General features: G+C 42.3%; 1 protein-coding gene across 1 annotated transcript in view; it reads right to left on the reverse strand.

Moving 5' to 3' along the window:
• Positions 1 to 16,337, reverse strand: part of LOC136872222 (venom dipeptidyl peptidase 4) — a 226,349-nt gene that overhangs the window by 58,944 nt on the left and 151,068 nt on the right. Inside the window, exons 11-12 of the mRNA XM_067146050.2 lie at positions 13,187 to 13,381; positions 4,590 to 4,750 (exon numbers count right to left, since the gene is read on the reverse strand). Coding sequence (XP_067002151.2) covers positions 4,590 to 4,750; positions 13,187 to 13,381 — 356 coding nt within the window. The remainder of the gene's footprint in view (positions 1 to 4,589; positions 4,751 to 13,186; positions 13,382 to 16,337) is intronic.

The following is a 16,337-nucleotide window of genomic DNA, read 5'->3' on the forward strand; positions in this document are numbered from 1 at the left end:
TGATTTGAGTGGTACAATAGAATTATATACTGGTGTATTAGTGTTGCCGTTGTGAATGGAATAGGTTGTTGTACCGTAGACATCAGGCTCAACGACATCCAAAATGTCAATATTTGCTGGCAAAATTCCAGGCAAATATTGCAAGGGCGCTTACGAGATCAGGGCAAGGGAAAGGTACAAAACGTCGCTCCAGTGAAGCACTCAAAAAACCCACTGAAAGGCATTTGCAGTCCGCCCAAATGATGACATTCGGTACGACGGGTATGAACACTAGCCGGGATACTCTGGTAAAGGTGGATGCAAATTTTGCTCAGTTGGATTCACTCAAGTAGTATGTGCAAAATGTAATGTAAACTTGTGCCTAACTGCAGCAAAAAATTGCTTCACTCCGTTCCATACGAAGTGTACTGTATTTGTTACTGGAATGATAGTGCTTGTAAAGGAAAGTTGTTAAAGTAATGTGACGTTTCTCCCATCATCCAGTATTCTAAAATATGTTATTATGACATTTTATTGTTTCTTGTACTGTGTAATGTCTTAATTATGATATTGTAATATTTCTAGTACTGTGTAATGTCTTAATAAGGTAGAGTAGAATATTTACATTTTCAGTTTATTTTGTCTTCGAATTACCATCGAGCCCCAATGTAGCTCTGAAGCAACATGTTCAAAAATCCAAGTCTATGAGGGAATTTTTTTGAAAATGGCAAAAATACATTTGAATGTGATCTATTAGTACAGAACAGCACAAATACAATATTTATTAAAATTGTTTTTACTCTTGGGGTTCAAAGGGTTAAATACAGTGTTTGACCGAGATGAAACTGTTGTTTTATTTCCTATCTAACCTTACCTCAGGTGGTCGCATATGATAACCACATATAAAAAATGAAGTACACTTTCGGAGGACCACTTAAATGTTATTAAAAAAATACAGTTTGTAAAACATAAAGAGCACACAAGTCACTGATGTATACAGTATACGTGAACTAAAAACACACCAGCACTGTAAGTACTGCTTGTACATATACAATTATACATTCACACATGAAGTACGCACTGACACAAAAAAACACTAGAAATATTCTTTACACTTGAAGACGTAATTGTTATTGTGCCTGTACCGGGCGGTACACCTCTACGCCGCACGTTTAAATCTTCCGCCAGTTGGAACTACTCTACTGGAGAAACACTGAACTTAAAACTGGACCTAATAAATTTTTCCTCAGAGGATGTCACTACCGTAAATTTTGTGATTACGAAGTTGTCAGTACTGTGTGGATTTCAACTTGTTTTCTTTTCCATTGACCAAGAAGTTTGGACATTCTCTCATAGATGTCACTGCCGAAAAACTATGATCATGCACCCTGGTGCGAAGTGAAGGAACTTTATTTGAAGAAATTTTGTATTCCTAAGTTTGTTCTTTACTAAATTTTGTTCTTTCATTTGTGGATTGGCAATATTTATGTTTCCTTCCATCAGTTTTGAACATAGCCAATCCAGAATTTCTGTAATTCATTTTTGACCAATCGTGTATTTCTTCTTCGATTTTGAGTGCACCTTCTATTCCGACCAATAAAATTGTGTGGGGGGTGGCTGTTTTATTCATGAAAGGTCTCGAACTTTCCCGGAGGCTATAAAAACTGCTGATTTTCTTTTCTCTTGGCGACTTCAGCAAAATCTAATCAAGTGTATGGACATGTAGCAGGAGGCGGGAAGCGCCTCTTTCATCAGGCAGCAGCGCTTCAGTAAGGTAATGGCCATTTAACATCTTTATTTTCTTGCTAGCTCAGCAGTTTAAAGGTCCGAAACCTTTGCAATGTAACCTATCTTTCAAACATGTAATTTTCGGTAGAACTTCATAATATCTGTAACTGTAATTCGGGGATAGAGAGTGATTTACCCACTCGAGCTCCCTTTCATATTGGTTTGAGGTGACTACGTTTTGTAACTGGGATTCTTTCTGTAATGTGTTAAATTTTTCTTATACGAGTCACCTCCATAGCTTGGGAATAGCCCCTGTTTCATCGGCCTAGTGCCTCTTAGGTTTTAAGAAGTTTCATGTAGGAGTGCAAGTACACGCCTCTATTCTACTTGGTGTTGCGGGCCATTTACTTATCCTGTTCTTTTCTGCTAAGGCCCAGTAAGTTGGGTACAAGATACCCCTGTTTCTTTGTAAATTGTGCCTTGAGGGTAAGTGAGTGTAAAGTATGGTATGGCCTTGAAGAGGCTTGAAAAACTGAGAGCGTGTCAGCTTTCTTCTAGTGTTGAAAAAGGGCCTCTAGGAGGCTTGATATTGTTTTAGGAGCAAGTGCTCCTTGAATAAAGGGGGTTTCTGCCCTTGAAGGTCTTGTGTTTGGTATATTTGAACTATGTGCACAAGGGAATTGTAAAGCAAAAGGCGTAAGGCCCAGATTGTTCTGAATCTTGGCTTTTTCGGGTCTCGTACCTGATTGTCGTGTATTTGTTGACTTCTTGTTATTTGTTAAATTTTTGAAATTCTATGTGAAAATTGTTAAGTTTTGTCATTTTAGAAAATATAACCTTTAATGAAATTTTAATTCATTTCTCGGCTTTGTAGTTAGACCCATTCACCCCGGCACCTTCTTTCACCTCTGCTAATCCACCAACCACGGTAACAGTGCCAATGGTTTGGCTGCACTTGAAATGTTAGCACTGTTGTGCAGTTACATGATTTCATGAGACTGTTGTCCCCACGTTACTCCTGGCATGTCTGACGCGCTTCTCCCTCGTCCCTAGCCAGTCCCTCGCGCCAGAAACAGTCCCGGAAGCGAGGTTCTGCCCTCTATTCACTATTTCATCAATAAATACATTTTATAAATGAAATACTACAATATTGTAGATTTAAAAACACAAATAAATGACATAATTTCTTAGATATTGTACCGGGCGGTACACCTCCACGCCGCTAATTCAAACATTGCGCCAATTGAAACTCCTCTACTAGAGAAAGCCTGAACTTTAACAACCATATTAATTCTAAGGTTTCTCAGAAGATGTCGCTATTGTAAATTTTGAAGAGTTCTGAACTGTGTCTATTTCGATTTATGTTTGTTTGCCCTGTAGCAAGAAGTGTTGACATTCTCTTCTAGATGTCTCTACATAAAAACTGTAACTGTGCACCCTGGTGCGAAGTGAACGAACTGTTTTTGAAGAAATTCTATATCCCCAAGTTTGTTCTTTGCTAAATTTCTTTCTTTCATCTTTTGTTTTGGCAATATTAATCTCTGTTTCCGCCAGTTTTGAATGCAGCCAATCCCGAATTTTCTTAATTAATTTTCCTCCAATCCTGGGTTTCTTGTTCATGCGGTGTGTAATGTTTGGTGCTAGCCAATAAAGGGAAGGGGTGTGGCTCTTTTATTTCATGAAAGGTCTCGAAGCTTCCTTGGGGGTATAAAACTGCTGAGGTTCATGGCTCGTCGCCACTTCAGTAACATCTTTCCTAGTGTGATTATGTAGCAGGGGGCGGAAAGCGCCTCTTTCTTCGGGCAGCAGCTCATCCACAAGGTAATGGCCGTTTAATAACTTTATTTCTTGCTAGCTTAGCAGTTTAACCCTCGGGGCAGGTTCGAAACCTTTCTAATGTAACCTATCTTTAAAATGTAATTGACATTCGGTAAATTTTGGCTCTTTAACTATAAATTGGGATAGAGAGTGCCCAACCCTCTCGAGCTCCCACTCATATTGTTCTGAGGTGACTACGTTTTCATTTCCGTTTTTCCTCCCTTCGTAATGTAAATAAGTTTTCTTATCGTGTCACCTCCGTAGTATGGGATTAACGTAAGCGGCCTAGTGCCAAGTAGGTTTTAAAGGTGTATTAGGAGTGCAAGCCACGCCTCCATTCAACTCTGAATTTTGGGCCATGTAATTGACCTGTTTCTTTACTGAATAGGCCTCAGTAGGTTGGGTATTATTACCCATGTTCTTGTGTGCCTGGAGGGCAGATTGAAGGTGGAGTTTGGTGTGGCCTTTGAATAGGCTTGAATTTTGAGAGCGGGTTTGCTCTTTCTTAAAAGTGGATTTTCTGTATGCCTCGAGGAGGCTTTACTGGGTAATTGGGAGCAAGTGTTCCTTGGCATGATTGGGGTTTTCTGTCCCTTTGTTGAACCTTGTACATAGGTAAAGTTGAGCTCATTGCTCAAGGATTGTGAGTCTGGGGCTCGAAGCCCAAATCCAGTAACAAACTGTAATTGTACCTTCTTAATTTGTTAATCTGCTACTTGGTACCTGTTATATTCTGTTATTTATTTATCTTGAAAAGAAAATATAACCTTTGTTAAAGTTTTAAATTAACTTTAATTTCGTAAGTTGAGACCTATTCCACCCAGCACCTTCTTTCACCTCTGCTGGTCCACGATGACCTCGGAACAGATATAATTGTTAATGCGATATGTGCAGTAACACACAGTATCCATAACTTATTTTCGGACTCTCCGTTTGAAGATGACAGAGTCAATTGCCGACCTCGGTGTGAACTATGATGATGATGATGCTTGTTGTTTAAAGGGGCCTAACATCGAGGTCATTGGCCACTAATCGGTGTGAACCAATAAGCCGAAAGAACTTACCAAAGTCAAACCAGCTAGTTACAGGAGCAACCGAGATGCCACACTTGAAGGTTCCCTCAGTGTCCTTGGCCAGAACCATGGCCGCTGAGTATCCACCGTGGCCCCAGCCCCATACACCAGTCCGGTTAGCGTCAATGAACGAATAGCTGGATAACAAGTGCCTGCAGAAAACAAAAGAAAATTTAACATGACACATTACCCTGCAGATGATTGATGATGATGCTTGTTGTTTAAACGGGCCTAACATCTAGGTCATCAGCCCCTAATGGTACGAAATGTAATGACAATTTAAAAGTTCAAAATCATGCACTGACCAGAATAAATACGTGATGATGAAGAATGAATGGAAGGATATGAACTTGAAACAATCATGGATCCTATCGAGAAACTATCATAAACAATAGTATTACTGACCAAGGCATTGCTTCTAAAGCACAATACTGGATCGAGGATGTTTGTTGTCTAAAGGGTCCAAAATCCAGGTCATCGGCCCCCAATAATGGTACTTATCGCGAGTAGAGTAGAACCATTAGTATGAGCAACGTACTTTCTAAAACAACGGGTGCTGATTCAGCATTTTCCCACGAGGTCCGTAACCCCTAGTTGAGTAATAAAGCTATGTAGGTTCTAAAACAAGGTCGGTAACCCCTAGTTGAGTAGTAAGGCAATATAGGTTTCAGACCATTGAGCACGGAATAACGTCATAACCTTGCGTACGAGAGCAAGCCAAACCTCACAGACTCCATTGATGATGATGATGCTTCTTGTTTAAAGGGGCCTAACATCGAGGTCATAGGCCCCTAATGGTACGAAATGAAATGAGAACAAAAAATCAAAATCATCCACTAACCAAAATAAAAAATGTCATGAAGAATGAATGGATGGACATGAACCCAAAAAAAAGTACCAAAAAACCAGTGGATCCGACTCAAAGAAAAGACTGACCAATGGACCACTTACAAAGCACAATCCTGAACCGAGGATGCTTGATGTCTAAAGGGGTCCAAAATCCAGGTCTAAGGCCCCTCAGAATGGTACTTATCGCTAGTAAAGTAGAACCATGACATTTGTCATGTTGGGGTACTAATCAAAAGTAGCGAAGTCTCACGGTGGTCCACACATGATGGTACTACTCACAAGTATTGTACGTCGTAAAGGTAACGCAGACCTATGGTGTTTCACACACAATGGCGCCACTCATAGCCAACGCAAACCGATGAGGTTCCTCACCTAGGTGTACTAGTCACGGGTGCCGGTATTCCCATGGTGTTTCTCACATAGTGGGTACTAATCATAGGCAACGTAGACCCACGGGGTCGCTCATATAGTGGTACTAATCACAGGCAGCGCCCAGACCCATGGGTACTGGAAACACACAGACGTTTTGTAACTGCTTTTTTCTGTAACGTGTTAAAGTAATTTCTATGCGAGTCACCTCAGTAGTTTGGGAATAGCCCCTGTTTCATCAGCCTAGAGCCTTGTAGGTTTTAAGTTTTCATTATCTTGGAGCACAGTGTATGCCTCCATTCATTTTGTTGTTTGGGCCAGTTATTTAACCTGTTCTCTTTCCATGAAGGCCCCGTAGGTTGGGTATTAAATAGCCCTGTATAAAATTATTTTCAATTTGTAAGTTGTGCCTTGAGAAGCCAGTGATTGTAAGTTGATGTTGCCTGGAGTAGGCTTGATTTTGTAGATAGACCCATTCACCCCGCCACCTTCTTTAACCTCTTTCTGCTCCACGGGTATCCCCGTAACTAGTGGTAGCAGAGCGTGGTTAAATAGGTCTCTAGCAAGCCCTTTCTGACAGCTAAACATAGAATCCGCACCGAACTCTAAGAATTTTCACCGTCGCTAGAAATTTTCTAAATTTGTAAATTTTCTATCATCATGTCTGGCCCTCGTGAAGTAGTCCATCCCGGGTAGTCGCGCAAGGAGGAATAAATTTATGAATTACTAATTAGAAAAGTTCACTCTGGAGGCACGGTTGCGGCAGATACGGCCAAACTTAAAGAATCCCTAGAATTGCCAATTAGTATCCCAATTTTGGGAGAAAAGGAAATTGATGAGGCTCTCTCCACTATCACGGACAACACCACCGAGCTAGCGTCTGTAGTTAGTTTCTTTGAAGTAAGTGATCCATTTCCTAATCAACTTAAAAGAGTACAGGCTAAACTGTTCAATTTTTATCACAGAATTAGGGACCTATTTTCTCTCAAACTAAAAGATGATCATGCTAAGGAGGCTAGTAACCTCGTTGAACAGCGATCATCACGGGTAACGATGTCGTGAAAGACGAACCTGGGAGACTCTGAGCTATCAAGCTGTAGTCGAGTGTACGGGCAGGTTTATTTGTGAAATCAAAATTACGGCGCGTTTCCTGATAGTAAAGACCATCCTGGGTCTTGATCTCCTGGATCTTCTTCTCACTGAGATATGGCGGACAGTTCCGATTCCGAGGAGATTGAAGACCAGAGCAGTTAGTGTACTTGTACGGAGTTTGCGCTGCTCCGCTCCGTGAGCTACTCTTCCACATGTACCATACACAGACTGGTTCGAACAACGAGATACATTATATCCGAATCTCTAGCATAGATAGCATCGCATAGGAGGCGGGATGTACAGCCTCACATCGCAACGGTAAGTTGTTACCTTGACTTTCTCTGGCAACACTGACAATTTGAAATTGACACTGAAGGCAACAGTGGCAACGTCGTCACCGTTGAACTTGCGCATAATGCGCCGGACGTGTGTCACGCCACGGTTCGTCATGTCTTCCATCAACTATTCGTCAGTGTTCAAAATAAAGTCGCGGTGAAGGAGGACTTCGCGAACCAGATTCAAGGATTTGTGCTCCTCCACTTTGACGGCGATTTCACCAAATTGGTCGCACTTAAGGGCACGTGTCTGTGAAGACCATAGTAAAATAATGGAAAATCACTATATTTGCTAACATAATTTGGCCAGATACACTTATTCTAGATAGACAACAATTATTATGTGCAATCAGTGAACATTGTAGATTATTGTTATATTATTAGGTATTGGTTAAGGTTCATGGTTAATTTTTTATGAGAGTTTATTTCTTGCGATGTTTTTTAAGACTGCAAAATCACCCCAAGCTGTCGGAAGGGTAAACTCGGAAACTACTCGTGTGATATGAATGATTATTTTACAGGTGCAACCCACAGCATGTAGCTACAAAGTAGACTACAATCATGATATTTGGTAAGATGGTTCTTTTGTGGGAAAAGTTTAAAAATTGTTATTAAAATTTTCATACATTTTTTTGGATATTTTATGGCCTATTTTTCATAAATAAAGAGCTATGTTCATGATTGTAGTCTACTTTTCAGATAATTGCACACTAAAACTGTGTGCCAAATTTCAGTGGTCTATCATTAACGGTTACTGAGATAGTAAAATAAATATTCTAAAAAATACAACTTTTCAGGAGAGTCATTCAAAGTAAAAATTTAAGTTTGTGACCAACCTGTACAGTGTCAATGCATTCCAGCTCCTTATTCCCCATGAATGAGGACACTCTCGTCATCCTGCTGTCTTTTCCTATTCCTCCTCTTGGTTCTGGCTTCTTTAGAGCTTTCAAATACAGCCCTCTCAGCATCAATTACCCTGCGACGATCAATTGCAGCTAATGCTGAGGCCATATTTTCCCCTGGAGACATTCCTAAACACTCCAGTACCTTACATCTGGATGCAGCACCTGCATTGAAGCAGATAACTGCATCCAATACACCCATTTTTAGAGTAGGAAGACCTACAAATACACTTTTTGGCAGTGATGGAAACTCTCATTAGGGTTCTGTGTTCGCCCATGTAGACATTTTTCCAAGAGTTTTTTGTCACTAAGATCTCTATAAATAGGTTTTATGGCTTCAATAACAGCATAGGGTAATGAATGTTTATGAGAATAATCTTTACCCTCAGCCTTTGCTTTCTGGTACCCACACCACGAGTCTGGACCTGGAGGACATAACTCATCTTGCGGGTGGTCATCAGTTGATGCTTTGTGAAGTACACTAGCCCATACAGATTTTCTCACAGCTTCCAAATTACCCTGGTTTCTCCTTATAGCTAAGCCATAGTACAGTTGTAATAAGTCTACTTCTGTATCAGTGAGACGGCCTCGTCCAGTAATCAATTTTCCATCTGATAGTTTTACACCCTTTAGATCTTTTCGAAGTTTTCGTAAACGACTACCTAATATCTTCTGAACATGCCCTACGCATTCCAGCTTGACTATTGACACATTTTCTCCATATGGCTTAGCGTTTACAACATTCTGGAAACCCCTGGAATCACCATCCCCAAGGTATTTTGTGTACTGAACACCATAATTTTCCACTGACCTTCTAAAAATACTCAGGACACCCTGTGACTCCATTCCCCCACTGTAACCTTCAAAATTAATGGCACATTCATGGTTTTCATTATCTGACTGGCAACTTTGGCAATATTTTGTCAGACACTCCACATCAATGATTTTTCCATTATCGAGAGATGTTGCAGTGACAACCCCATTTAGGGATGTATGGCCCCTTTTTTGCCAACTCCCATCAAAGGCTGCAACAATGTTTCTGTCCCCATCATTCAGTTCAATTGCTTCTTGCACAGCGTTTGTCATACTTGTATTCCCTACAATTATTAGGCTATCAAGAAGTACGTTGTTGTATCTGTCAAATCTAGGAGGAGGGGGCAAATTCATGACAGCACAGAAAGTTTGTGCAGCCCTGAATCCCTTTCCAATGCAACGCATGGAATAAGCTAGTCTTACATTTGTATTATACATACGTTTCTCCGTTAATCCAGATGTATAACCTTCTTCCTGGGTATTACACACACTGCATACAATGCTAAGCTTTGAAGCTAAACCTTTTCTTCCCTGGATATTTTCTGTAACTTGTAAACACCCACCACTTTTACGTGATTTACAGACTACACTCTTATTTAGGAGTTTAGAAAGAGCACTCAACTCAACTACTACACAACCAGATACAATATGATTTGGGCCTATATCAACACTTTCACAAGTCTCTTCTAGGTAGCGAAGCTTTTTCTTTGATGCACTTATAGGTGTCCTAACCTCATGTGGTACCACGTGAGGTGAAGAAACCCTACCTGGTTCATTGTTTTGTTTCTTTGCGAATCGATTACCGTAAAACTTACGTCTACCGGTACCAAATGCCTTCTTACCCGGCATTATTCCAGACCAACAAACATTCACACACACGCTAAATGGATCTGAATAACGACGAGATGTTTACAAATAGAGAATTTCATGTACGCTACTAGCTTCTGTTTACAACCTAGCACTTTGCAGCTGGCAGGCCTAAGAGTAATCAGTTCTTAGGCAGGGCAGCCAATGTATAAAATACAACTTACCGCTTCCCGATATCTTTACTGGTGCAAAAGTTATGACGCTTTCAAATGTTTGACATTTATAGGGGCGTGGCTAGTTAGTGCACACATTTTTTAAAGCAACATTTAGGACAAAATATGTTTGCTAACATACGCAAACTATGTATATTCTGAAAGAGAGAACTCCAAAGAATAATAATACACAAAAAAATTCGATTTTTTGAAAGTAATTAACATACACGTGCCCTTAAGCAACTGTTCGCCTAGCAGTGCTGTACGAGTCTTCAGAAGCAAACTACCGTTGCGCATTTTCTTGAGATCTTCAAGTTCGCCGTAGACGCCTTCCATGTGTCTACTAAAAAGGATAGATTTTTACCAGCTTAAAATCGTGCCCATCGGTTCTGGTAGCAACCAGAAACCTAGGGAAGCTGGATCTCATTCCTTCACGCTGTGCCTGTTCTCGGAGGGTTGATCCCCTCAACAAATCTAAAGACTCTGGTGGGGGACCACCTTGAGCAGGCTGAAGACGTTTCGAGACCATGCCTGAAATTATCCTCCCCGAATGCAACTCCCACGGACCACGGGCCTCTGTAGCCGAAATAAGCAGCCAAGGTATTACCCAGATCGTCGTAGCAGACATTGCCCGGGGTCCGATGTTAGACGATGCCTAATACGGGATGGTGGTTGTGGTGATTATTGTTTTAAGAGGAAGTACAACTAGGCAACCATCCTCTATTTAACACTAATCAGAGGGAAAAATTGGAAGGGATCCGACGCTTCGAAAAATAAACGTATCGGCCAAAGAAAGACAAGGGCCACGAAGGGCGTGAAAATGAAAGACTCCCTAGCCCTCGCAAACCTAATAGCGTCGGGGTCGGAAAAGTACAAGAGTTGACCAAGTGAGGTCGATAGAATAGATGAAAGTGAGGACACTGGCACAAGTAACTGGAAGCAATGCCAGGACTCAGCTGAGAGACCCGTGGTCGCCAACCCACCCTCCGAAGTTCAGAACCCCTCTTACGACAGGCAGGGGATACCGTGGGTGTTATTCTACAGCCCCCACCCTCAGGGGGTAATACGGGATGACTGAGGCAATGAGCACTAGGACACCCTTCCTCCTTCAGTGCAGGTGTAGAAGCACTGCTCCAATATCAAGAAAAAATTATCTGCTCGGAACAATTTGGTGCGGAAACTGACAGGCACCAAATGCGGAGTACTGGAGCTGTGCTATTCCGTTACCGAGAATGAATGCCCGGTGTAATACAGACCTAATTAAAAATTACAGGCGGACTTTGCGCTTAATAAGACCTGTTGAACTATCACAGGGTAAATTGCACCGCCTTGCTTGAACTGCACGTTCTGAAATCCGTCGGGATTCAGTGGCAAAGAAAAGTAAAAAGCTGTCACGTCTGTAGCTGACCCTCTGTATGACAACCAGTCAGCTTCCCCGGCCCCCCTTTCCGCCTAGGTTCCATAAAAAGCTTATTCATAACAACAGAAGATCTTGGAGGTACAGCATACCAAGTCCGAGTTTGTAAATGGCATGGGAGTCTCAATAGAGCCCTAGAATAAATGAAACTTCGCGAGAAACTTCCTCCTGGTTATACAGAAGAATGTTTAGCATGGAACCCATTCAACAAGCTGCGCTCAGGTGTTGAACAATGAAAATTTGACCTTCTGAAGTGGGGTTTCAAGCAGACTCAACGATATGAAGATGTGGGACACCGCAGAAAAAACATCGTCTCCTTCAATGCAAACTGTTCCCCAAAAACATGCATTACGATTGCAAAACCGGACTCTCTGAAAGCGGCTAACTTGTGGCCGGCAACTATGCAAGATAATTCATCCGCCGTTCTCCTGGTCAGATTCCTTCTGTCGAATGGAACGGCCAAGCCTCATATTAAGAAGTTGATGATGATGATGATGCTTGTTGTTTTAAGGGGCCTAACATCGAAGGTCATCGACCCCTAATGGTACGAAATGAAATTACAATTTAAAATTCCAAAGTCCTCAACTGACCAGAATTCAAAGCATGAGGACGAAGAGTTGAATGGATGGACGGATATGAATTTAAAATGATCAGTGGATCTGACCCACAGTGCCTCACATGTACAGAAGCTGGTACAAAACAATAAATAGTACTGACCAAGGGACTGCTTCTATAGTACGATGCTGAATGCATTATGCATATAGTCGAAACGGGTCAAAAATCCAGGTCATCAGCACCTCATAATGGTATTTATCGCTAGGAAAGTAGAACCATGCTGCGTAATATTGCGGTACTAATCAAAAGTACCGCAGACTCGCGGTATTCCACACAGTATGGTACTATCAACAGGTAGTGTAATGCGCATATGTAACACAGACCTATAGTGTCTCGCACACTGCGGAACCACTTACAGGCAACGCAAACCTAAAGCGTTCCTCACATAAGTGGACTAACCACAGGGACTCGTACTATCCCGTGGAAATACTCACATAGTGGGAACGGAGCATAGGTAAGGCAGAACCATGGTGCCGCTAATCCCATGGTGTCGCTCATATAGGGGTACGAATCACAGGTACTGTAGGATCCCCATCCTGATTCACACACTGTCGCTACAAATCACAAATTCATTGCGTACCTAACACAGTGGTACTACGCAAGTAAAGGCAACTCATGGTGTTCCCCGCGTGATGGTACTAATTACAAGTAATTTCATGGTTTTAATTCGATCGTCCCTTGGTCACCCCTTTTAGTCGCCTCTTACAACAGGCAGGGGACACCGTGGGTGTATTCTTCGTCTGCCTCCCCCACCCACAGGGGGTGTGTGTTTGGTCCGCGAGAGGTATTTTATTTCTCTCAAGTCTGCCGGCAAGCCGGTTAGGACCCCCCTATCCGCCACCTGGGACGCGCCACGAGGGAGTATCACCTCTCCCCCTGCTACGCCTGCATAGCAGGTTCGTGGTATTAAGAAGTCAACAGAGCGTCATCTTCTCCAAAGACGGTACTCGAAACGGTATCGCCTACACTGCCCAGCTCAACCACCTTCGGATTTATTTCTCTTCAGTTATGTTACGTTGTTGTTAATACTTCTGACCTTCATTAAAACTTTTATTTTATATGGAGCTTATTTAGTGCTTCTGACACGACAAATTAACAAGATATGAGAACTGCGTATGAGAACGATTTTTGGTGGTTCAGGAACCATCGAGTGAATTTATATGTCTTAGTTCCTTACCGGACGACAGCAATTTGATCCTGGATTTCCTTCGTCCCAAGTGAAAGGTAGGTGGAGAATCTCGCCCAATCGCCTCTGAATCCTGAACCGTGGCCGTCTATCATAGCATAGATGTACCGCCGGTTAGTTGTTAGGTAATGGCCCCAACCAACCTGGAATTCATCTGTGATCAGCTGAGTGTTCGGGGCGCCGTACCTATAACGGAAGAAAGAACTCATATTAACGGATTATTCATTCTCATGACCATGTAAATTTCGTATTAGGTTTACCAACTGTTCATTTAATGACACGTGTACGAGAGAAAAACTGAAATTTCCAATTGGATTTTCAAGAATACATTCTGTTGATTTTCACGAAATCTGACACACATATTACAAAATATGGTCATTACCATCGTTTAAATTATTGGTTTAAAATTAACAATACGATTTTGAAAATCAAGACATTTTCCGTCTGGTATCAAAACAAGGTACATCACTATATTTGCGAATTTGATATTACGGCTGATTTAACAGGTCAAATTGGGAAGTGAAAGGTATTCAAAACAGGACAAATCATACTGTTTTTAAATTCTGAAGTGGTCGGTTGGTTTCAAAATAATACAAGTAGATTAATGAGTATCAAAACGAGATACTGAAACGGGAATGCCCTGTCAGCATTCGCCGTTCATGTACTGCTTGAAGACAACGCACTAACACCCGACTCTGTGGATTTAAAACGAGCGCCGAGCGCGCAGGCATCATGGGTAGTAGTAAACTCGTGTCCTCATCCTGAGGTGGTGCAGCTCTTTTCAGGCACACCCCCATAGGAGGTAAGCTGCATGAACCATTTGAACCACATACCAGCCATCCTGCCATTCTTAAATTTCTGGCAGTACCGGGAATCGAACCCGGGCCCCCGAGGACGGCAGCTAATAACACTAACCGTTACGCTACGGAGGCGGACGGCATCATGGGTGACAGCATGCAAGTGATCGCTTGCTGCAGAGTACCAGCCAAGGCCAAGTGACGTCACGCCGAAAGTTCCATTCGGTTCGATGTCATTATATCACAAACTGAATGTCAGATCGTGATTTGAAGAACGTCACCTTGTAGGCCTGGACAACAAATACTACTGCCCAAAATTTCAAGAAAATCGGCGGAAGGATGGCCGAGTTATACATTATTAAGCAGCTCATATTTCCAGTCCGGCCGTCCGACCTTGAGCAATATAAAGAGGTCACCAGCCACGGAGTAGGCAGTGTGTGATTTAATTGTGTACCAGCCGCCACGCTGTGAGGGCCGGCTGCGGTAGTACACTCCGTTACTCTGTCCGGCTATGGACTGGTGATAGAAAATACGCGATACAAGTGTCGAACATATCTCATCGGACTCTAACTTCGCGTGCAAGCGGAATACTTACTTACTTGTAATATCTACATGTGCGTCCCCCAACAGCAGGAGGTAGTATGTTTGCTCCGCGAGAGGTATTTTATTTCCCTCAAGTGTAGTAGGTTCGTGGCGTGTAGAGTAGAGAAAGGTAGTGAGTAGTAATAGGTTAGAGGAAGTAAGTTTTCAATGAGACAGCGAAAGATGAGCAGTGTCATACCACCCTCTCCGCAGAAGAATACAGGCGTGACAGCACACATGTATAGCTGGCATGCGCACACATGTGGTCTGTTACATGAAGGAATGGTGAGGAATAACATTGATAACTGAAGGGGTCTGTGAGGTATCGGTTTCCGAGCCTCATGAGACATGTCTGGTCGTGACATTCCAGGGAAGGGTGGTTGCAGTTCCTCACCAGTGGATGTCGCGGCTAGACAAATTTAGGTTATAATTAGTATAGATTTAATGTAGTTAAGTATTTAGTTATAGGTTTAATTTAGATGTAGAAGGTGCCCTAGCAGGTGGGCTGGTCATCCCCCCATGTTAGAGACAGCTTAGTAGATTTAGTTAGGGGTGGCCACTTGCATGGTGTCTTGTATCCCGCCGGTGTGGGGGGGCCACCAAGTTAGTTATAAGATTAGAGGGTTGTAGGGTTGTCCCTTACTTGTGGACTGGTCGTCCGCCCCTGTAAGGGGCCGCTTAGTAATTTATTTGGTGTATTCTTAGTTCTGTCTACAATTCTTCACTTTCACTGGGTTTAATGATTCTTTGTTTTATGTAATGGAATTGTGAACATGTATCTGGGCTAAATGCCCGTAATGTTCAATAAATTACTCTCTTACAAGCGAAATTACTTACTTACTTACTTACTCACAGGTAATGTACTACGCACAGGTAACGCGGACATATGCTGTTTCTCACTTTTCGGCGCCACTCATAGGGAACACAAACCGTGGTGTTCCTCTTATAGTGGGTACTAATCGCAGATAGCGCAAACCTACCGTGTCGCTCATATAGTGGGACTAATCACGGGTACTCTAGAACTCACACTGATTCACCCTCTGTTGCTACTTATCACAAACCTGTTGTGTACCTAACTTACTGGTACTACACAAAAGTAAAGGCGACTCATGGTGCTCCTCGCGTGATTGTACTAATTACAAGTAGTGTAAATTATCCTAATTCAATAATCCCTTGGTCGCCCCTTTTAGTCGCCTCTTTCGACAAGCAGCGGATACTGTGGGTGTATTCTTCGTCTGCGTCCCCCACCTGCAGGGGTGACGAGTGATCTGTTCATACTCGCTGACTATTTCAAAAGTGGAGACTCTGCCCTAGTAAGCCAAAATCTGAAGTAAGTTGGTTCCATCTGAGTAACAAGTTAGCAAAACAGGGAACTATCTGTTGTCCTTAACGGAGTACAGCTTTACCACAATAAACACCATAAATATCTGTGTGTGACACTGGACAGATCCTTGACCTAACGTCAACACCTTTTTCAGACTTCAGCTAAACTAAGAGCAAGAAAAAACAACCTGTGTAAACTGACGGCCACATCATGGTGCGCAAGAGCAAACGTACTCCTGACGACTGCACTTGGCTTAGTTTACTCCGTGGCTGAATAGTGTGCGTAAGCATGGCTCAACAGCTGCCATGTCCAGTTAAACCAAACTTAGTGGCTGAATCTGGAACCATTAAACCCACCAACACTCTGTGATATTGCTTCTCCACATCTTGGGAGACAAATCAGCATAATCCCAGAATCTTAAAGTATCCAACGCGCAGTT

The sequence above is a fragment of the Anabrus simplex genome, chromosome 4, assembly GCF_040414725.1.
Source record: "Anabrus simplex isolate iqAnaSimp1 chromosome 4, ASM4041472v1, whole genome shotgun sequence".
Classification (NCBI taxonomy): domain Eukaryota; kingdom Metazoa; phylum Arthropoda; class Insecta; order Orthoptera; family Tettigoniidae; genus Anabrus; species Anabrus simplex.